General features: G+C 37.9%; 3 protein-coding genes across 3 annotated transcripts; 1 reads left to right on the top strand and 2 right to left on the bottom strand.

The window, feature by feature from the left end:
* LOC109711309 (nucleolin-like) lies at positions 6,431-8,608 on the top strand. The gene is made up of 2 exons (XM_020234283.1): positions 6,431-7,521; positions 7,635-8,608. The coding sequence occupies exons 1-2, from the start codon at positions 6,780-6,782 to the stop codon at positions 8,051-8,053; spliced, it is 1,161 nt and encodes a 386-aa protein (XP_020089872.1). The 5' UTR covers positions 6,431-6,779; the 3' UTR covers positions 8,054-8,608.
* On the bottom strand, positions 9,358-14,302 carry LOC109712013 (inactive TPR repeat-containing thioredoxin TTL3-like). The gene is made up of 7 exons (XM_020235427.1): positions 13,870-14,302; positions 12,559-13,212; positions 12,248-12,443; positions 11,785-11,957; positions 11,265-11,598; positions 10,968-11,158; positions 9,358-9,791 (listed from the first exon to the last, which is right to left on the bottom strand). The coding sequence occupies exons 1-6, from the start codon at positions 14,121-14,123 to the stop codon at positions 11,009-11,011; spliced, it is 1,761 nt and encodes a 586-aa protein (XP_020091016.1). The 5' UTR covers positions 14,124-14,302; the 3' UTR covers positions 9,358-9,791; positions 10,968-11,008.
* LOC109712014 (succinate dehydrogenase [ubiquinone] iron-sulfur subunit 3, mitochondrial) lies at positions 17,213-21,439 on the bottom strand. The gene is made up of 4 exons (XM_020235428.1): positions 20,988-21,439; positions 17,940-18,178; positions 17,574-17,783; positions 17,213-17,470 (listed from the first exon to the last, which is right to left on the bottom strand). The coding sequence occupies exons 1-4, from the start codon at positions 21,312-21,314 to the stop codon at positions 17,311-17,313; spliced, it is 936 nt and encodes a 311-aa protein (XP_020091017.1). The 5' UTR covers positions 21,315-21,439; the 3' UTR covers positions 17,213-17,310.

The following is a 22,629-nucleotide window of genomic DNA, read 5'->3' as shown; positions in this document are numbered from 1 at the left end:
AAAGTGATAAAGTGAGAAACCACAGGGTACTAACTTGATACATTTTAAACCACAGGGTACTAAAGTGAAAAAAATTGAAACCACAAGGAGGTTTTTTGAAGTTTTTCCTTATTTTTATCTTTTCATCAGTTTTTTATTAATATTTTATTAAATTATATATAAAAAATTTCAAATATCTAACTTAGTTTTATCGAATATTCATTTTACTGTTCTTTAGTTTTAACTTTGTCACTGACTTAGCGAAAAAAAATAGAAAAATCGATAATAAAAATATAAAAATAAAATCATAAGGTATTAAATTAATACACTTTAAATTATAGGGTACGAAAGTGAGAAAGTGTGAAACCACGGGAACGATATTTGTCGTTTTTCCAAAAAATTAACAGAATAGAGTTGATTTTTTGTGCTTTTGAAAGTTAAGGAGGACTTATAATTGTGACTTTTTAGTCATGAAGTTCGTACAGTATTATTAATTGTGTGTTTTATTAAATTTTTTTGTTAATACTATACGAATTTTGAGGCAATTCAACTATTAAAAAATTGTAAGCACATTTAAAAGTACATGAGCTCAACTCTTATAAAAACACTTGTTATCATGCATGTGAATGAGAGTGTTAATTTGTATTTCTAGGCGCAGAAGTATTATATATATTTTGAACTCATTTTCTACTATATTTTTAATATTTATAAACTATATTTTTAATATTTATAGAAGAAATAAAGGGAAGGATTATCTTAATCTTTTTTCTTTTTTTTGTGTAACAAATATAATCTATAAAAACAAATAGAATTGGCTTTATCATAAATTTTCATTGCACTGTAATATAAGTTATATATAATTCTAAATTGCTTGGATAATGATATCATTTTTATTTTGCATAAAAAACAATTTTAGTTAGGTATGTTCTTTTAGTACATCAGACGTGCTTTAAGTTTTGTAAAAAGTATTAAGATGGTTTATTCCAACCAAAAATTTTAATTATAGGCCTCGCGAGCTATTTGGGAGTTGGTTTTATTTCTTTATCCTGGCATGACTCATGCATATACAATTAATTATTCGGAAAGAGAAATCAAACTTAAAGCTGGATCATTGTCATAGCTAATCAAATTTCAAATTGCTGTGGTTGCATCTTATTAATTTTGTAGCAGTGTGAACTAACACACCAACTATCCTTATAGCAAGTGACAAAAAATTTGATGGTCGGTACCCGAGATTCCAAGTTCGAATCCTAGTTGATTTACACTTTCAGCTAAGTTTATTTCTAAATGAAATAAACGAAACGGATAGCGTGCTACCTATCTCTCAGAAAAAAAAGAAAAAGAAAAAGAAAAAGAAAAAAAGAGCAGTGTGAACTAACGCATTTGTGGTGTGGACGTGGGAGAGCATCTTTGTTTTAAATAGTGGGCCAATTTGGAGATTATTTAGTTTTTGATTAATCGAGAAATGCTAAAATAATATAGCGACCGATACATAATTGAATTAATGACTTTGGAATTGATGCATGATGTGGCCTGTCACTACAATGGTACCTGTCCCAAGGACGATTGATGTCGGCACATTAGAAAAAATTTGAACTCTTCTCGAGTCCGCTTGTGAAGGGGCCTAGTTTTGAAAGTCGATTGGTGTGACCGATGTTCCCAACGTGATTCATGATCTTAGTTAGTTAATTCGCGTTTAATACGCAAATTAAACGGCAATTTTTTTACGGACGAATTAAACGGCGATTTTCGTATTTTTTCAAAAAATTCAAAAAAAGGTGTGATTTTTTTCTCAAAAATTATTATTCGCGAATTATTCGCGATTCGCGAATAATTCGCCCAAAAAATCTGTGATCACGGTCACGGACTCACGGCCGAGGGTCGCGTCATCGCCGCTAGTGTCGTCGCTGCTCTCGTGGCCGCTCGCGTTGTCGCCCTCTCGTCGCTGCTCGCATCGTCATCGTCCTCCGCCGCCCTCGCCGGCGCTGGGAGCAAAAGCCGCGGCAGCAGATCCCATCCCCTCGCCCGATGCCCTTCTGGAAAAGTGAAAGTTGAACAGTAAAAATGCGGGGGTTTTGAAAGCATGGATGATGCGCGGTCCACGAGGCTATTTCAGCCTCGTGGACTGCATGAGGGGAGGTCCACAGTGGACCTCCTTCTTTTATATATATAATACTATATATATATATATATATATAATTTTTATTTATAAATATATATTCATTTATTATATATATTATTTTATTTTTATATATAAATATTTATATAATATTTTATTTATAAATTTATAATTATTTATTACTATTTTTAAATATATAAATTTTATGTATTATTAATATATGTTTATTATTAATATATGAATATATTTAATCTATATATAAAAATTATAATAATAATATATATAGTATATTAATTATTATATATTTATTATATAGCCGAATTTTTTATCCCGAATTTTTAATTGGTGAACGTATTATATCCGTATAAATCACGTATCTGAATAATTACCGAACCCGTTTTTTAGCCGTATTTTTCAACGAATTTAAAAATTTAAAAACGAATTTTATCCGAATTATACCCGTACCGAATTTTTGCTGAATCCGAATTAACTAACTATGTTTATGATTCAAACTTGTACTTTGTGGGCTGGTAGTTTGGGCCGGATGAATAGTGCCTATTAATTATTTGGGCTGATCTTCGTAGATAATTACTCTATTTAGTTCCGCATGTTTTTAGCTCATAAAAATCTACAAGGTCCCGAGTTCGAATCTAGCGCAAGTGGCAAAGCGCTTGGTGGTTGATATCCGAGGTCCCGAATTCGAATTCTACTTGATTCACAGTTTTAGCTAAGTTTATTTCTAAATGAAATAAACGAAGTGGGTAGCATGCTACTTATCTCTAAAATAATAATAATAATAATAATCTATAAAAATTAAGGTTTAGTACCTGCACGCACGGGACAAACTTACTGTCACAAGTTGATTTGCTACTACCCTTCAACATAGTTGTACATCTCAGTTTAAACTGTGCTTTAGTTGGAGCCAATTTGTTTAAGTTGATCATGACATCAAATCCTTCTCCTTCACTCTTTTTCCTCCTCTCTTTTTTTTTTTTTTTTTTTTTTTTTTCCAAAATTCATTCAAGCTTACGGATTGATTTTGTAGCAGCCCAGTGTATTAGGACTAATAACTAGTTAGGCCCAATCCCAAAAATGTTTAAATCCAAATTATTATTAGTAATATATTAATATTAAGATGCCAAATTAATTAGTAGGGTTTGTTAAATCGTTTAAATGGGGTGGTTTGATGTAACGGCCCAAAATTTTTTGGGCCGAAAAGGCCAGGAGGTAGCCCGCAATTGCTTCGGCCCACTAAGCTTAATTTTGTCCATTTGCACCTTCCACACACTGTTCAACCAATCCAATGTGAAAATTGATACCTAGGGCGTCTTTGGTTCCATTGCTCGGATTAAATTTAATTTTTTTAACTTATTTTTTAATTAAAATATAAATATAAATTTAAAAATTATATTTAAAAATTTTAATTTTAATTTGAACTTAAATTAAAATTAAAATTATATTCATACATTTTAATTTTAATTTGAACTTAAATTGAAATTAAAATTATATTTATAAATTTTTATTTTAATTTGAACTTAAATTAAAATTAAAATTTAATCAAGCATTTCGAATCTACATAAATTTGAATTTAAATTTAAAATCTAAAATTTTATTCAAAATTTACTTAAATTTTCAATTAAATTTGTGGATTCAAATTAAAATTAAAATTATAATTTTATGTTTGACTTTGAATAAATTAAAATTTTATTTTATATTTTGAATTATCCGTCCAATTTCAATTTTTATTTTTTTTAAAAAATATATTTAAAATTTTGACATCATTTTAAAATTTTGACGTAAATTTTTAATATTTAATTTTTAGTTTGAATTTAAACCAATATATTATAAAGATAAAATTAACATATTAATTTGATTACATTTCTAATATCTATCTGAACCAAATACCGACAACGGGAATAGTTTATTCTATTTTTTATTCCGATTCAGGCGACGAACTAAATAGAATAAGGTAATGAATCATTTGCATTCTGTTTCTAGTTTATTCTCATTCATATTTCGATACCGATTCCGATTTCGAACCAAGCACACCCCCATTGTCTATAATTATAATCCAACCCAACTTATTGGGATAATATAACAAAAAAAATATGCACAAAAAAAAAAATTCTTATAGGAAACAAATTAGCAACCACTGCACATTCCCTTAACACTTCAAATTTGGTAGCTCAGATATTTCTAGGTTCTCAACCAAAGGTGTTATATATCCATCAACCACTATCACTATGGCCTTAGTGGAGGGCCATCCTTTTACATACTCTCAATTAAGCATCACTCCTCTTTCATAATGGTACCCTTTCTTTACATAAACCCCATCTTTACACATCATTGTTTGTAAAATATTGAGTGCCCTAGCTTTATGATTGGTTTCCAGATAAATGAATGTACCAACTCCATATAGAAATTGATTCCGGGAGATGCTTCATAATAATATATAGTACACCACATTATTCCAAAAGCAAAACTTGACACAAAAGTCTTCTTGCTTAAAGAATACAATAATTAAACATGATCTTAAGCATCTCTTGGACATTATCAATCTCCTTTTGTTTATGTAACCTATTTCAAGATTGTGGGGTAGATGTTAAATTTTTAAGGATCTGCTTGGCCGCCTAACTGCCATTTGTCAAAATATATTTTAAAAGATAGAAGATAACTTAAAATCCTTCGGTTTTGCATAAGAGCTATTGCAAATAATTAAGGTTGTTCAAATGAGTACTTCACAAATGTTTTATTAAAATCCTCAAATGTTTTTCTCATTAAAGCAAAGTTCCATTTTGAGCCATACATATGCTTGAAATGCAACAAGGTAGAAAACATAAAAGAAGAGTGAGTACTTCAAGCGTCAAAAACCTCTTTATAGAAAATAAATTTAGGAACTTTCATGTGCATATATATCCTCAATGACACCAAATTTTTACTTTCGAATATTTGATATTGTCATCACCTTGATTCAATGCCTCTACTAAATATACAAACCCATGATCAAACCTTCCACATTTTTAATCAAATCTCATTTGCTCGCTTTCCTTTTGCTTGACCGATCCTCTCCCCCACGTCTCAAGGCATTGCTTCTAAACTAGCTCATCATTGATCATGCCGCATATATCTTGGCTCCGAGCCATTTTATTGAAAGAATTAAAACTTATTAAAACTATATATATCAATTTGGTTAGTAAAATAAAATTTCCATTTTAAAAAGAAGTTGGTTATATAATGTTTACAAGCCTACTCATGAATAAGTGATACTAAATTGTTTATGGAAGCATGAACTAGCTTGTACTTCATAAATATAGATACAAGTTGGACCATAGTACCAAATTAATTAGTGTGTTTTACTATATAACAAGTTGGATGGCCCCTTTAATTTCCTATCCTAATTAAGGCTTTACGAAGTTGGTGGCCATGGGAACAAAGAGTAGAAAATTTTGTGGTAAAGGGAGCTAATATTATCATAGCAATATCTACTATTTTGCGAAGTAAAGAAAAATTAAAACATGGTTAGATATAATGTATATACTCAGACAATAGTAAAAACTGCTTTGGCTATGTCACTTCGGTAAAGTTATAAAGCAAATTAAATGATTTGGTTGCGGTTACATGGAGTCCTTAAATTATTTACCTTATTAGGTTATCTAACAATGATAATTAATATAATGTGAATATATAGTACTTTAATAGGAGAGAGAGAGAGAGAGAGAGAGAGAGAGAGAGAGAGATAAGGGGCAAAGAAACGTAGAATGATGACGTATTAAACTATTTTCTTTTGTGTGGAAAAGCTAGTTGTTAGGGTTCATCATAGCCCATAAAACAGTTCCTTGTAGTTTAAGATTTAATAAATTGTATTACAGGATTTTAATGATGTAGTAATTAATATTAAAAATTGTAATGATGGTAAGCAAAGCTTTAATTAAGTATAAGCTCATGTTTCATGTTACACCTTTTTAATAAAATGTTCTCTCACAGGGAAAAGTTGGTTTTGGTTGGTTCATGAAATAGTTGATGGGGACTTGTTCATTAATTTATATCTACCTTTTATACCTTTTATATCTGCATGCAAAAAAAAAAAAAAAAAAAGGCAAAAAGTGGAAGAAAAAGTAAAAGGCTGAGACCCACAAAAGGAGCAAATGCCCGTGATCATCAACTATAAAAGCAAGCAGGGAAAACACGTAAAATTATTGGTAAAGTAAAAAATGTACGGAAAGCCCTTAATAATAGGGAATTTTGAAATGGGTAGCACAAATTTATTTAACAAAAAATTACTCCGTATGAAAACAATTAAGACTTACAACCGAAAAACAAAGAAGAAAATCAATCAATCAATAAAAACAAAAACAATGAGGGGGCCATTTTAAATACCTATATTTGAGGCGGTCTCCATACATTTTGGCCTAAAATATTAAATCTTGCCCCCTATATAATATTAAGAGCTTAAAGAAGGAAAAAGCTGGCAAAGCTCCTCCCTTTTAAACTACTCTACCCATCCCCCCTCTAACCTCTCCTACAGAGTATACTCGTGCAAAAACATTAGCAAAAGAGAGAGAGAGAGAGAGAGAGCCATGAAGAGCAGAGTAGGAGCATAGTTCTACAAAAACAATAGAGAGAGAGAGAGTGAGAGAGGGAGTAGAGAGAGAGAGAGAGGAGGAACTGAGGAGGAGGAGGTATGAAGGGAAGAGGAGGAAACGGAGCGGGTCCAACGGACCTGCTGGTGTGCTTCCCCTCGCGGGCCCACCTGGCGCTAATGCCGAAGCCCATTTGCAGCCCATCTCGGCCCAGCAAGGCAGAGCCGGGCAAGCGCCACCTCCGCCACCCGGCCCGGCCCAGCATCACCACCACCGCCAACTCCCGCGGCCACCCGAGCCCGAGCCCGCTCTTCGCCAAGCCCCGCGCCGCCGCCGCGGCGAGGCGCGCGCGCTCCCCCGACGCCGACGACGAGCCCACCTCGCCCAAGGTCACGTGCGCGGGCCAGATCAAGGTGGGCCGGCCCAAGCCCACTCCCAAGCCCCGGCCCACCAGGACCTGGCTCTCCGTCGTGGAGGAGATCGAGCGGCTCCGCGCCGATCGGACGGCGCGGAGGAAGAAGCCCACGTGGCTGGAGGCGATTGGGCTGAAGAAGGACGCGTGGCAGTTCCTCGGCGCCCTGCGCGGGGTCCACTTCAATTTCGGCTGCTTCGGGTCGTTCCGTGGGGCCGTAGAGTGCAGCACGGATGACGAGGAGGAGGAGGAGGAGGAGGAGGAGGAGGACGACGACGACGAAGCGGAAGAGGACGACGATGAAGATGAGGAGGTGGAGGCGAAGCATGGGGATGGGGATGGGGAGAGTCGTAGTAGTGAGACGAGGACTATTTTCTCAAAGTGGTTCATGGTCTTAGAGCAGGACCAAGGCCTTGGGTTCAAGAAAGAAGGTAACGACCCAATCGGGTTATTTCTTTTCTTACTTGCTTAAATTGCAGCTTCTGTAAACGTACGTTCAGATACAGAATATCTAATGTGGTGTATTATTTGAACGATTTTGAAGAGCAAGAGGAAGAATTAGTCGACGAAGAAGACGAGAAAGAAGAAGAAGAAGAAGAAGAAGAAGAAGACAACGAAGTTGCACCGTCTGCGGTGCCGCCTCCGAATGCTCTGTTGCTGATGAGGTGCAGGTCGGCCCCCGCGAAGGGCTTACTGAGCAGAAAACGGAGAGAAGATAGCGAAGAAGGCGCAGAAGTAGAGAAGGAGGATGATGATGATGATGATGATGATGATGATGTTGAGAAGAAGGAAGAGCAGATGATGAAGATGATAAAAGAGAAGGAGAAGGAGAAGGAAAAGGAGAGGCTGGTGCTGATGAGCTACGCACCGGACTTCTTCAAGGTCTCCATGGACATCGCCAAGGAGACGTGGGTCGTCGGAAGCGCCGATCCCTTCGCCAGGAGTCGGAGCTGGAAGAGATGATCGACGCAGAAGATCGAGTGCACCGATCTCGTTCATTTTCTCTTCTCTTCTTTCCGCTTCCAAGTTACTTATTATACTAGATATGGCTGCTGTTCCATACCTAGATTTGGATTTTAGATAAAGTGATCAGAGAAAGATGCTGGATCTTAAAAAGGAGTGAGTTTAGCGACTTGAAGATATCGATCGATGCCGAGGATCACGGCAAGTACCAGCGAAGTCAGATATAACAACACCTGATCTCGACGCCTCCGGTCACTAAATCTTCGCTTTACAGCATCAGCATCAGTCTTTTTATATTATTATGCTATCGAATCTGATTTTGTGTGTCAAACGTATGTTTTTATGGTCTTTTTCTTTTATTAGTGGTGGTGAATACTTGGCCGTGCGTTTGCTAGCTGGTGTTTAATTTGTTGTGTTTTTTGTACTTTTTTTTCTTTTTCGCTTTCTTTTTCTTTAGAAAATTTGAGCTTATACCAAAATAATGTGGAGTGAATTTGCATGTAAATATTGTACATCTTTCAACAATTTACTCTCTTGCCCTCCTCTTTCTTTTTCCCTTCCTAGAGCTAATTTATTTTGTCTCTCCGTTTCCAGTGCATGTGTGCACTATGTTCCTGCGTGTGCGCGCGCGCTGTGTAAAAGTAGACAGGCAGAACTGTCACGTGCTATAAAAATAAGGCATTCGAGTGGCAAATTGATAATATTATTTTTTTTTAGAGAAAGATAATATGTAATTCATTTCGTTCCAACTTGAGATCTCAAAAATCAAATATTAAATTTTTTACTACTTGCGCTGTAGGAGGTAGGTATAAGTTAAATAGGCCTTGAATGAGTTTATATCGACTTGTTGGATGTGTAAGTTAAATAGGCCCAATGGGACCAAGATGCTGGGTTAGTGCACCTTACCATGTAGCTTTTAGGAAAGATAGGTGCGGCTTTTTCCAACCTCATCTTGGCAAAAGCAAAAGGATGCTCAAACATAATCATTTTACCCCAATGTATATTATCCTGGATCTTTTCTTTTCTTTTTCTTTTTTTTTTAACTCTTTTCCTTTCTTTTTTCTATTTCTTTCTTTCCGTTAATATTGTGCTTGTGTACTCTTTAGTTAAGTGTTTTGAAAAAAGAATAATAATGGGCTGGGATTAATGTTTTATTGGTTTCACTAATGGTTCAATTAAATGCCTCGAACATTGGTGAAACTAACAATGTCAAGTCACCTTAGATATAACAAACATTGTTATGAATTTATCATCACTAATGCGTACTGTAAATTGACTATACATAAGTATTACATGAATAGAAATACAAGGAACAACAATCTCTCTAATTTGCCTTTTTTCCGAAAGAAAAATGGAACTGATTAAGTTTCATTCTTTTTCCAATCAAGAAAGAAAAAAAGATACAGGGGATTCCTTTCGTATTCATCAAAATTTCTTTTCCTGTTGAATGGCAACATTTCACTTCTTTTTTTCTGTTCTTTTGTTGTGTAATATTTCTTTCATCGAGATTTCAAGTATAAAACTAATGCACTCATGACATTCATAGCTAACGATCTCACTAATATGTACATTATCATTACAGAAAAGTTTTATCTGGAAAAAACAAAAAATCTTAACGGAAGAACTCGCGAAACCAAACTTTACTGTAGTAAGATGGATCTAGCTAACAGATTTGTTCCATTGAATGCATTCTCCACTTCAAAACTTCTTCTACTTGCCGACATCCAGCAGTGAAGTCCTGCCATTTTATCACAAAAAAAGAAAAAGAAAAAATAAGAATCATTAGCTTGATTCAATCACTTTTGTATAAAGAAGTTGTACGGCAGAAGCTTCCTTTATTCTTCAAACAAGTTTCACTTGATTAAGATTTGAAGGGCATCAATGTTGTCCTACTACATTAGAAAAGTTGCGGTACTTGATTGCGTAGAGGACCACATCTCATAACGCAAACTAGCCCTTTAAAAAGCAACACCAATTAGGTCGAATTTAGGAGCTTCATAAGAAAGCTTACAGATCATATCAGTCAAAACAATGTTTCAAATAGAATATGTAAAGTTAAAATGTATGAAAAAGAAAATAAAGAATGATGCAGTGGTGAACACAAAAGACTTCGGTAGCTGTCACCGATGCGAAACACTAGACAAAGTAAGAAAAAGTATGACAGCCGACCATTCAAAACGGTAAATGAACACCTTAGACGAGAGAAAAATCTTAAGCTTTCTCATATTGAATAAAAAACAGAGCACAGTCATAGTCTGCTTTGCTTTAGCAATTGTAATTAACAGCGCATTATCAGTAGGCTTTCAGGATTTCTTGAACTATCTTGTTCTCTAGACTTTTGCTGCTCATTAGTATCAATCATTCATTAAAGATAAATTTAATGTTTATGTAGTGTGGAACTGCCTACGGATGTGTAAATTTAATGATTCTGGAAGTATATGTTCCAGTCGTTTCAGCAGTTTCTGTTTTGATGTTCTGTCTAGTTGATAGAACATGTGTGAGATTGAATAGCCCCACATTGGTTGGAGAATGACCGAGTGGCTATATAGATGGAAAGATCGATAAACACTAGCCTAAGCTTCTTAGATCAAAGTGGTTTGACCATGTATAGGGCACAAATGGTCGCTAACCACTGCACACTTCCTCTAGCTACTCAATTTATGCAACATTACTGTTATCCCGTTAACCAATTTCAAGATTTTGCAAGTTTCAGCCAAAACTTAAAAAATACAGACCAACTGAGCAGAAGCCCAATATGTAGGTTTAACCAACGAAATCCTACCGGTTTGAATGTAACTGAAATTTTAAAGCTTTGTTTGTAGAGAAAAATTTGAAGAAATAGAGATTTCAATGCCAATAGCGCATAACTAATGGAAATGAACCAAGAGAAAATGCAAAGAAATGGAATACGTACCGAGTCAATACAACAACGCGCTGTGGCCAATGACTAGAACATTAGGACTGAGATCTATCTTTTGCTTCTTGTTTCTGCTGCTTCTTGAGCTGGGCTTCAGCCTCGGATAGGGCCTTGGTTACCTCCTCATTTCCCGGGAGCTCTTGGATTAACAACTGACAATCCTTATAAGATGCTTCCCACCTTTCCAACTAGCAAAACAAGAAATCATCCTCATGTCAAATGAATTGTTCTCAAAGCACATAATCCCCAGGTCCAGAAGCTAGGTTAAATAAGCAACCAAGTAACATCGCATACCTTGGCATTGCAGTCAGCTCTCCTCAGGCGAGCTTTACTGTAAGAAGGTCGAACTACAAGAGCAGCGTTGCAGTCCTCGATGGCTTTTTCGTAGTGTCCGAGCTTGGAGTGACATGCTGCTCGATTGCAAAGGAGAACGGCATTGTGTGATTCTTTGTCCAGGCCCTCTCCGTATGCAATGCATGCCTCGGCAAACTTGGATGCCTTGAAGAGGTCGTTGCCTTTGGAGCGTGCCGATGCCACAGTTCGTGTCCTTCGGGCTAGCGAGCTTATTTCTCTGCTGTATGGATCGAGCTGAGAAGCAGTTTGAGCCGCTGTGATTGCCTCCTCAAACCTTCAATCCAAAGGCCATTTGTTAGTCGGTGGTGATTAACAAGCTATAAACTGAATCAGGTATTTTTTCAATGGTTTTTTTGCCGCAACAAAAACAGAAGATTCAAATTGGACACCTAAATTGGCATTTATTCTGTCGGAAACAATTATTATATCAAGCTTCTCTGTATAAGCCTAGGAAACAAACCTTCCGGCTGCCATGTCCACCTGCGCTCGAATCATAAGGACATACGCATAGTCAATAGGACCAAAGAACTTAGTTGATGCATCCGCATCGAACTTGGGTGCACCGCTAAACACCGAGTCGGCCTCGTCGTGCCTTTTAAGCTTTAGGAGAGCCTCCGCTTGCAATGCGAGTACCTTTCAAAGCACAACAAAATCAAAAAATAAGCTGGGTCCTGATGATTGATCTTGGCATTCTCTTCTATGCTAATTTGCTAAAGCTGAGGCCCACATTCAAGTCGAATGCATGCCGTGCGTAGCTTTCCATAAAGCACAGGGAACATTGTATGCTACTCAAAAGTTAGATGCTAAGCAAATGTTGTTAAGTGGATATCTTTCAGTTCAGAATTGATTTTAAGCAACCCCCCCAACTTTCCGTAACGATAATTGATAATGCAAGCAAGCTGCTCAGTTTTCTGATGCAATACCTGTGGAGCAGAATTGGCACCGTCAGAAATAGCAGATTGTGATATCTTCAATACAGTGAGCCAATCCTTCAGCTTCCGGGCTTCACTGCACTTAACGATGCGCGTCTTCAGAGATTGCGCTCGTGAAATGTCGGCGGCGGTAGCTTCTTTCGACGCTTGTTTATAGTGGTAAATGGCTTTATCAGGTTCTCCCAATCTGAGAAATGGCACAAAAATGATCTTAACCCAGTTTCAGAAAGAAGAAAAGAAGGATGATCTTATATATATATATTTTTTAAAAAAAGGAAAAAGAAAAAAGAAAAAGAAATTACCTGAGGTAAAGAGTTGCGAGTCGAGAATGTGCTCTGTGATAACAGGGATCGATCCGAAGAGCTTCTCTGCACTCGGCGACCGCCTCGAGAAGGCGTCCGAGGGCGGTGAGCGCGGCGGCCTTGTTGCTCCAGTACGCGGCCTTCAGGGGGTCCATCACGATCGCCCGGTCGTAAAGCGCCAGCGCCTCGGCGAAGCGCCCCTGCTTGTACTCCTCGTTCCCCACCTCCTTCAGCTCCTCGGGGTCCAGCCTCCTCGACAGCGCGCGGCAGAGCTCCGGCCTCGCCGCCGCCTCCTCCTCCGCCGCCTCCTTCGCCGCCGCGCCCTTCGCTATGTTGCCCCGCGCCCCGCGCGGCGCCGCGAACTTGGGCTCCTTCGTTGGCTTGGGCGTTTCGTCGAGCGCGTTGCGTGCGGGCGAGGGCGCCGCGAGCAGGGGACCCGGGCGGAGGTTGCCGAGGTTGCCGAAGAGCATGACGTTCCCCGAGGAAGCGCGGAGGAGGTTCCCGCTCCCCTTCACCTGCTGGCGGTCGTGGATCATGCGGTCGAGATCGGCGGCGATACCGCTGTACGCCGCCGCAGCCGCCGCCGCCGCCTTGGGCTCCGCCGGTCTCCGCGCCGCGGTCTTCGGAGCCGGGGGTTTCGCCGTCACCAGTGACCTATATCGGCATTAAATATAAAGGGTAATTGCACATTGCTCCCTACAAATATAATAAATTATAATTTTTTTATAAAATTTAAATTTTATATATTATTTTTTAAAAATTTTAATACTTTTAAATATATTTCGGCCAACAATAAGAAATAATCAATTAGTCTTGAATTAAAAATTTTAAATACTAACCATTAAATACTTAATGGAGTGCACTCGTACTGACATATGATTTTTCATCTCCAAACAAAGTATTAGTAAAAAATATATATATATAATATTTTTTTTTTTTTTTTCGAGAGATAGGTAACATGCTACCCGCTTCTCTAAGGACAGTTAGTATATATAATAAAAATTATTAATAAACAACAGGTGGGGTAGTAAGAGACTGTTATACCATTACGAGTCTAAAAGAAAATGCTTTGGGCGCCCTACAAACGATTCTTATGTGTTAATAAACTTTTGTTTCTCATTAAACCATAGATTATCTACGACCACAATATTTTGAGAGTTTCGTTTTCTAGCTCCTAAGGTAATAATGGTATTTTCCTTGTTTAACTTAAAGTCGCGCGCATGAAAAATAATACTACAGCTAACGTATAAAAATATCGATACATAAATAGCTTACATAATTTTTAGAGAAAAACGGTTGTTATATAACTACCTATCCACTGGCACGAGGGATGTATCGTCAGCGGCCGCACGCTTCGTCTTCATTGCCGCCGAGGCCACCGCCACGGGCAGCTGTGACGTCTGCTGCGGCGGCTTCAGTGGCGGCACTGCTGCTGCTGCCGGAGAATCGGGATCGAACCGGGGGATGGAGCTGGTCGACGCCGAGCGGCGGTGCCACCGCCGGAACACGCCGCCGTAGAGCGCCAGCATGGCGCACCCCGACGGCCTCACGACCTCCTCATCCATCGATCTCTCCTCCTCCTCCGACGACGACGATTACGGTGTGGTGGGAAATAAGGCTTCTTGGCGCGGTTGCATGGAGGAGAAGGAAGGAGGCTCAGAAGAGGAATTTAAAATACGGTTGGGGTGGGGGGCTTAGTGGGCGTTCACAAATTCCCTCTCCTATGATGGGGTTGGCATTTGGCATCGTGATTTTAATGCATGAGAGAGGTACTTAGTATTAAATTTAATTTAGGATTAATTTTATACAAGTACCTATAAATATAATAATTTGTAAATATCTTCCTTCAATGTTCAATATTTATAAGTTGTCTTTACAAAAGTTCTAATATTTTTAAATACGTTTTTTTGATTTGTTATTATTAAAATACGGTCTATTTTATAAGTGAAATGACCATTTTATCATCACAAATATATCTCTCTAAAAATCTCAATGTTAATTAAAAAAATGTATAAATATCAATTCACCTCATTAGCTAATCAGGATTAAATATTTATCTANTAATTTATATATATTTGGTTGGGGTGACAAAAAAAAAAAAAAACAAAAAGTCAAAAAAGAGTACTAGGGATTGCTTGGATTGGAAGAACAAGAAACATAATACAACAAGCATAAAAAGAGAAAAAGAAAAAAACTATTTTTTTTTAAAAATAAAGTCGTGAAAAGGGAGGGCTACGGGCTACCTTACGAAGCGAGGAATCGGTGGCTTTTTTTTTTTTTTCTTTTAACAAAAAAAAGGAAGGCATTCTTTTAATTTTTTGTAAAATATTATTTTTAAAAATAAAATCAGCTAAGAAATGACGCTCGGGGGATTTGCTTTTTTGATTTACAAGGAGAATATTACTTGATAATCAAGTTGGAAGAGAAAGTATTCTACTTCGAATTTAAATTTAAATTTTTAAATTTAAAGAAAGAAAAATTGTTTTTTTTTTTTTTTTTTTTTTTTTTGAGAATAGGTAACACGCTACCTGCTTCATTCATTGAAAGAGTGAATTTTTGTACTTTGAAATTTTGCAACAGCTAAGGAAAGGGGTGGCCATGTGCACCTCGTCACGTAGGATGTTGGTGCTTGTCACGTACGCGAGCCGAGCTGGAACTCGTCACCAACTTGTTCGCTTAGAGGAATTATTGCTTAGACTTTTTCAAATGATCCGTCACAATCTAAATTTTTTTTTTTTTTGAGAGATAAGTAGCACGCTACCGCTTCGTTTATTTTATTTAGAAATAAATTTAGCGAGAAATGTGAATCAACTAGGATTCGAACTTGGGACCTCAATACTAACCATCAAGCCCTTTGCCACAATCTAAATTAAACGCATATATATATATATATATATATAGAGAGAGAGAGAGAGAGAGAGAGAGAGAGAAAAGAATAAATCATTAGTTAGAAATATAGAATAAACCATTTATAAACTAGTGCAAAAAAATTCAGTATCTTCCATTTTTATCTTTTGAGTCTATTTTCAATCCAACAACTCCAGTGATATGATGTTGGTATAGCAATTGGCAAGATGTAATGAACATTGTTAGGGGAACATTAAGATATTGGACCCTGGATTATATTGTAAGACCCAAACTTTTGTTGTATTTTGATGTTTGGACAAATTACTGTTAGGCGACACTTCGCAATCGCCATTTGCTTAAACGTTAACAGGGTAGCCTACAGATTAAGGGACCGGTGCGCAAGCTACGTCCCGACACCACATATACCTTGCGTAGAATTGATTCAGATCTGAATTGCTCTATATTGTTTATTTCGCTTTGCTTTTCAAATTATATCTCTGTTCATTCATGTAAGAATCAAAATTTTAATAGCATAAAATGTGAATAATTTATGTACTAAAATATTTATAATAATTATAACAAAGATAATAATTTACCAAAGGGTAAAGATATGGAAATATGTAGAGAACTAATTTGAATTATGAACTGTCTAAATTTTAAATTTATTTAATTTTGAATCAACCAACTACACTTAATTATCCTAATCATTTGAGTTGCATCCGCTATTGTACGAACCTAGCCGTATAATAATAATATAAATAAATGCACAAGCTAAAAATCGAATTACCCTCACGCATGGTTGGTTTTATTGCACATTGACTTTGGCGCGAGATGGTGGGCCGAGGTGTCACGGGTTGGTCACGTCCGGACGGGGCGATCAGCGAGTTAGGTCTGAGACCTGACCCAGTCAATTGGCCCCCCTTGAGTTAGGGTTGGGCGCACCCTGGCTTATCACTCTAATCCAAAAAAATGTTTCCTAGTTTCTTTCCTATCACTCTAATCCAAAAAAATGTTTCCAAGATTCTTTCCCAACTTCGTTGGATTCATTTTGGACTTTATTGATTATGTCCTAGCAAGAATGACAACAGAACTTAATAATTAATATTCGAGATTGTAAATTCAAATTTTAATTATTCTGTATTTTTAACTAAATTTATTTTATAAAAAAATCACTACAACAGAATTAGATTATAGGGACACATGTTTGGGACACTTTTGAGTAAGTGTTCCATTTATACTAAAACTTAAAAAAACATCTACCAATGTCTAAATATAAAGCCCAATCCAATCAAAAATAAAAGATTACTCTACTCAACCCACCACACCCAGTCCATTTGGCCCGATTATAAACAGAAAAGAAAAAAAAAGAAAAATTAATTACCATCTTTTCTTCTCTCTTCACTCAATCCACTGAAATTCTAGACGAAGAGCCTTTCCTGCCGTCCTCCTCCTCCACTGTAGCCAACGAGATAGAATTTCGGCGGTTGCTAAATGCTTAAATAAGTGTTGGTAAATTAGCAACACTCTTTTAGGTTATAGCGACACTCTTTAACTGTCACTATATACCTAACGACCCCACATATAGCAATATTTTTTAAAAGTGTCGGTAATTTTAGCTAGCAGCACTTTTTTTGACATGTACCTACATTTAAAAGTGTCGCTATATACCGTTTTTGTTGTACTGAATAAACGAAAAAGATAGCCTTTCTCTCTAAAAAAAAAAAAAAAAAAAGACACTAATCCACACATCATTCATTTTATCAATTGAAATTTTTTTAGAAAGACAAAAATTACACAACATACTGCTCTCCTAGCCTGCCAACTCTTTTTCAGTTACATAAAATCTTACAATCATGTCATCCAAAAACTCAAATTCCTCTGCAACCCCTCATACCGAGTTTGAGCCTAGTGAAGCTGGTGAGCAGTCCTCATTGCAGAAATAGCCCTAGCCGGGTCCAAACTTTTCGGGCAAGTCGCCGTGCAACTCCTTATAGTCCTGCACCTGTACAGCCGCTTCTCATCCTCCGTCATCGCCTGTATCCTCTCCTCCGTAAAATCGTCACGGCTTCGCGAAAAACAAAACACACATTTCACGAGACATATACCCTGATTTCTGATCTTACATTACTGTATCAGAAAAGTAGGACCAAATAGACACTTAAACTTACCTATCAGACACCCACCGGTAGGCTTGGAGCAGCGCGGCCGGGCCCGGGAACTCCTCGGAGTTCCACCAGTAGGCCGGACAGGCGGTGCTGCAGCACGCGCATAGAATGCATTCGTACAGCCCGTCGAGCTTCTTCCTCTCGCTCGGTAGCTGAATGTACTCTCGCCCGTTCGGAGGCGGCTTCCTCGCCTTTAGCCATGGCTCAATCGACCATCAACACAACATTCAATCCAATTATATATAGTTTACATTTTGCGGCGGAGACATACTAAATCAAACATGTCATAAGATCAGATAATAGCTCACATAGCTAACGTAGTTTAGTATTAAGGTTCATGCATTTCTTCTTGCAATGTGGGACTCTTACTTGTATTGCTGGTAGAAGTTGGTGAGATCGACGACGAGGTCTTTGACGACGAACATGTGAGGGAGAAGGGTGATCATGGTAGCCCTCGAAGCGGCGGTGTCGACGGGTTTGAGACATGCGACCGTGTTGACGCCGTCGATGTTCATCGAGCACGAGCCGCAGATCCCTTCTCTGCATGATCTCCTGTAGCTCAGCGTTGAGTCCTGCTCTGCTTTGATCTTCTGAAGCACATCCAGGACCTGCATATAGTTCACATTTACAATTACGTTATTTTTTTTTATATAATTTCAAACTTTTTTTTTTCTTTTTCAAATTTAGCAATTTATATAAAAATGTGTCCTAATAATTACGTCCTTTCATTAGCCTAGCTAGCAATTTTTTTTTTGAGAGAAAGGTAGCAAGCTACCTGCTTCATTTATTAGGCAAAATGAACTTGGCTTACAAAGTGAAGGCAGCCAGGGCCTCCTAAAGGAAAACCAAAACAAAAGACGGAGCAAAAAAAGCCAAAGAAAAACAAAAATAACCCCAGTGTACTTACCAAAACAACGTAGTAAAACTGGGATAGTAGTTAGGTAGGTAGGTACCCAAGAAGTACACGTTCAACGCGATGCAGGAAGAACATTCACCGGTTAGGAAACGTTTGTCCAGGCTTTGATCAACGCTTCAACTCGCTGTAGGGCCCGGATAGCGTCTGGACTCGTCTCGTGGAAGACGTATTTGTTTCTCTCCGTCCAAACTACCCACCAGATTGCCACCAACCGTGTGAGACTCCGTCTTCTCACCTCGGCATTGGGGGAGTTAGCCGTCTGTAACCACACGCTTCTGACATCCCCAATAACTGGTTCAGTGTAAGGCGGGCCCCACGCGCTGATAAAGAGATATTTGACCAGAACGCACTCCCTGAACAGGTGATCACAACTTTCCGGAAGCACTGCGCAAAACATACAAAGCGGATCCACCTGACACCCACGACGAATCAATCTATCCGCAGTCAGTAGCCGCTTACGGATTAAGATCCAGACGAAAATTTTGATTTTGGTCGGGATTTTTAAGTTCCACAGGTGGTCCCCAGTCGGGTCTCTCAGACCTGCGTCAGTGATGAAGCCATACAGGGACTTAACTGAAAATATTTGGTTGGATGTCCATCTCCACCTTAGCATATCCGGTGTGTCAGTTGGGCCGTATGTCGAAAGAAGGTTTTTGAGCGCCCTGACTTGTTGTCGAGTATCGATGTCAGTATATGTTGCTAGGCCTCTAGTTATAAATCGCCATCTCCAACCTCTTTCATTCCAGCATTGTGCAACCGTGGCCATGTTGTTCACTAATCTGGAGTAAATTCCGGAAAATAGGGTCCTCAGAGGGATTTCGCCGATCCAAATATCTGACCACAACTTGATATTTTGCCCGTCTCCGAGTTTAAATGAAGTACCACATTTGAAGACCTCTCGACAACTCATCACACTTCTCCACCACTGAGAGTAAGGCCTGAAGGATCTTCCTTCACTCAATGGCCTTCTTCTCGTGTAATATAACGCCATGATTAGTTTCCCCCAAAGTAGCTGCGGCTCATTAAAAAAAACGCCACCACCATTTGGTTAGCAGCGCCGTATTCATTGCTTCCATGTCTTTAATCCCCAACCCCCCTTCAATTTTGCTTTTGCATATCGACTTCCAGGCAATTAGGCATGCACCTCCAGAGATTTTGGCGCACCCTTTCCAAAAGAAGGATCTCCTAAGGGCTTCGATTCGTTTTAGTACCCATTGTGGCGCTTTGAAGATAGCTAAGTAGAATAGGGGTATGTTCGTGAGCACCGAGTTTACCAGGGTGATTCTTCCCCCATAAGATAGTAACTTTGCTTTCCAACCTTCTATACGCTCCTCTATACGAGTTATTAGAGGGGCCCAGTCTACCCGTCGAAGAGACTTGATGTGAAGCGGCAACCCCAGATAGCGGAACGGTAGGTTGCCTACTTTGCACCCCAGAATCTCCGCAAGTCTAGTTTCTTTACTCGAGTCGTGGCCGACATAATGGAGTTCCGTTTTGTTTGTATTTATCTTGAGACCCGAGGCCCATTCGAATAACTTCCAGATGAACAGCAAGTTTCGCATATTCGACTTCTTTGGCTCCGAAAAGAATAATGTGTCATCCGCGTATTGCAAGATCACAGTCTGACAGTCGACAGTTGGCCCTATCCCTTCGAGCAAACTGTTACCCCTGGCTGTTTCTGTAATTCTGGTCAGACAATCAGCCACCAAGATGAATACATATGGGGAGAGCAGGTCCCCTTGTCTCAATCCCTTTCTAGTTTTCAGCCACGTTGTCGGCGCGTCGTTTAAAAGGATGGCAAGTTTAGCATTACAGATACATTGTTCTATCCAGGACCACCATTTATCGCTGAAACCCAGCCAACGTAGTATACTTTTCAGGAACGACCATCTAACCTTATCGTAAGCTTTTGGGATATATAGAACAATAATCAGACTTGCTGTTATGAATAAATTCTATGCAATCCCCTTGTTTCAGGAACGACCATTACTTTTCAGCAATTAAAAAGAAAATGGTATTGTCAGAGTCGATTTTGATATATAGAACAATAATCAGACTCGATGAATTTACTTGTTGAGAATAAATTCTATGCAGTGAATTTGGGATTAAATTTTAGAAACTAAATATATAGTTGCACTTTGTTATGTAGAAAATATTAAAATATTAATCACTACCAACTTAAAAGTTTTGTAAAGGAAAAAATTAATAGCTTTGCATAGTATCAATATAGCAGGATATCATGAGTTTGACAGTAATATTAAAAACATTATTCTCTAATTATTTAAGTTTAAACTTTTAATGATAAAATGAATGGTTCGTATTACTAAACATGACATCACTACAGTAAAGTTTGAGTCAAAATCACACCAAATCCTTAATTTATCTTCAATTTAATTAGAAATTAAATAATTCTCGCACATGATTTTTCAGCTCGATCCCAATCTCATTTTCAAATAAAAATAGGGAAAAGTTTTTTTTTTTTTTTTTTTTTTTGTGAGTACCATGGGGCCACAAGTGGTTAAGTCAACATAGTAAGATTGGAGAAATGGCTTGTTATGTGGCTTCTCAGGGTTCCACCTATAGATCTTGAACTCCTTCGACGCCTTAGTCTCCTCCGCTCCCTTCATCACCTTCTCCTCCGCCGCTCTCGCACCGAGCTTCGCGTAGCTCTCGACGGCCTCCTTGGCGTGCTTTCGCGCCTTCGGGTGGCCCTTCAACACAGGGAAGTTCTTATCCATCTGCTCCTTCTCCCTTAGCAAACCACTTGCTTTGTTCAGCACACCATCCTTGAACCAGTTCATGAGAACTGCTCCTTTTCTCCTTAACATGTTGAGCCCTCGTTTCTTATCTCAACCTCAAAAAAGCTTAAGCTTAAGCACTTTTTTCTTGATGAAAAAGCATGCACCTGTGGTTTAATTACTACGAATGTGAGGGACATTTGGAGCTTTATATGTAGCACAGCAAACAAAGGAGCCTGAGACGTGCATGGGCCAGTGACACGTGCGGGTGCCAAGCGAGCTGAATAAGCGGCGGTTTATAGCACGGAAACAAAGAGACTGGCACGTGCGCGGGGCGAGTGACGCGTGTGGGTGCCAAAAGGGGCGACGGGTATAAAGCGGGAGTAATGCAATGTTTACAGCAAACAAAAATTGTTAAAAATTATATTGTATTTTTTAATAGTATTTTTTAAAAAAGAAAAATTCTAGAAAAATAAATATTTTTTGAATAAAATATTTTATTTTGGATTGCAGAAACAGCAGTGGTTATTATATTATATATATATAATATCTATAACATACNATATATATATATATATATATATATATATATATATAGCAATGTGATGCATAGACACGTGTTGACTTGTTGGTTTTGCACGTGAGCTAATGACAAAAGAAATAATTCCATGCACCGGGTCCATACACCGGCGTTTATTAATTTTTTGGTCATTTTTTTAACCTAACAAACAATTTGCTTGTTCACATGTTGGGCCGAGATCGACCTAACAGGGCCCGGCCCATTTATCTCTCATATGGCGTTATATATCTGTGGCCCAATTACTATATTTGATTAATTTGCTTTTATTCTTATAATATGGTCTTGTTAAACTTATGGCTTTGGAATAATCATACGATGGCATTCAAATGATGCGGTTTCGCTCTCAAGTGATATAAATTGTATTAAATGATGTTCTCGCCTGACCCATCCTTTAATGGTTGCTTAAGAAACCATCAAACATGAAAAGCACAATGATAAGACGTAGAAGATCGAAGTTGGAGCACTACAACGAGCGTAGGTTATTGAGTCGCTATCACTCTTAAGATAATGATGATGTAATATCATCATTAATGCTTGTTTAGTTGAGCCTTCACCAAATACATGTACTCGCAAACTTATAGAGACTAGTTAAGGAAGCCCCGGGCAATGCACGGGGTATTTTTTTTTACTTTATAAAGTCTAAACTGCTTAAAGGAAAAATAACGCGAAAACTTTAACATATATAATTATATATTTTAAATTTTTATAATAAAAAAATTAATTGAATTGGATAAAATCAGTCCGGTCGGGGTCAAATTGTAAATTCATAAGTTTGTGTTTTAATTATAATAAAACTTTATAATATATAATTATTTATGCTTAATT

Source organism: Ananas comosus, linkage group 6 (genome assembly GCF_001540865.1).
Source record: "Ananas comosus cultivar F153 linkage group 6, ASM154086v1, whole genome shotgun sequence".
Lineage (NCBI taxonomy): Eukaryota > Viridiplantae > Streptophyta > Magnoliopsida > Poales > Bromeliaceae > Ananas > Ananas comosus.
This window is presented reverse-complemented; position numbering and strand designations above follow the sequence as displayed.

Coding starts and splice junctions, on each gene's coding strand:
- LOC109712014 (XM_020235428.1), bottom strand. CDS start 21,314: ATGTTAAGGAGAAAAGGAGCAGTTCTCATGAACTGGTTCAAGGATGGT. Junction 18,179..20,987: donor TAACCACTTGTGGCCCCATG/GTACTCACAAAA, acceptor AACTATATGCAG/GTCCTGGATGTGCTTCAGAA. Junction 17,471..17,573: donor TACCGGTGGGTGTCTGATAG/GTAAGTTTAAGT, acceptor TTTTTCGCGAAG/CCGTGACGATTTTACGGAGG.
- LOC109711309 (XM_020234283.1), top strand. CDS start 6,780: ATGAAGGGAAGAGGAGGAAACGGAGCGGGTCCAACGGACCTGCTGGTG. Junction 7,522..7,634: donor CCTTGGGTTCAAGAAAGAAG/GTAACGACCCAA, acceptor ACGATTTTGAAG/AGCAAGAGGAAGAATTAGTC.
- LOC109712013 (XM_020235427.1), bottom strand. CDS start 14,123: ATGGATGAGGAGGTCGTGAGGCCGTCGGGGTGCGCCATGCTGGCGCTC. Junction 12,444..12,558: donor CTCGCAACTCTTTACCTCAG/GTAATTTCTTTT, acceptor GCCATTTCTCAG/ATTGGGAGAACCTGATAAAG. Junction 11,958..12,247: donor GTGCCAATTCTGCTCCACAG/GTATTGCATCAG, acceptor GTGCTTTGAAAG/GTACTCGCATTGCAAGCGGA.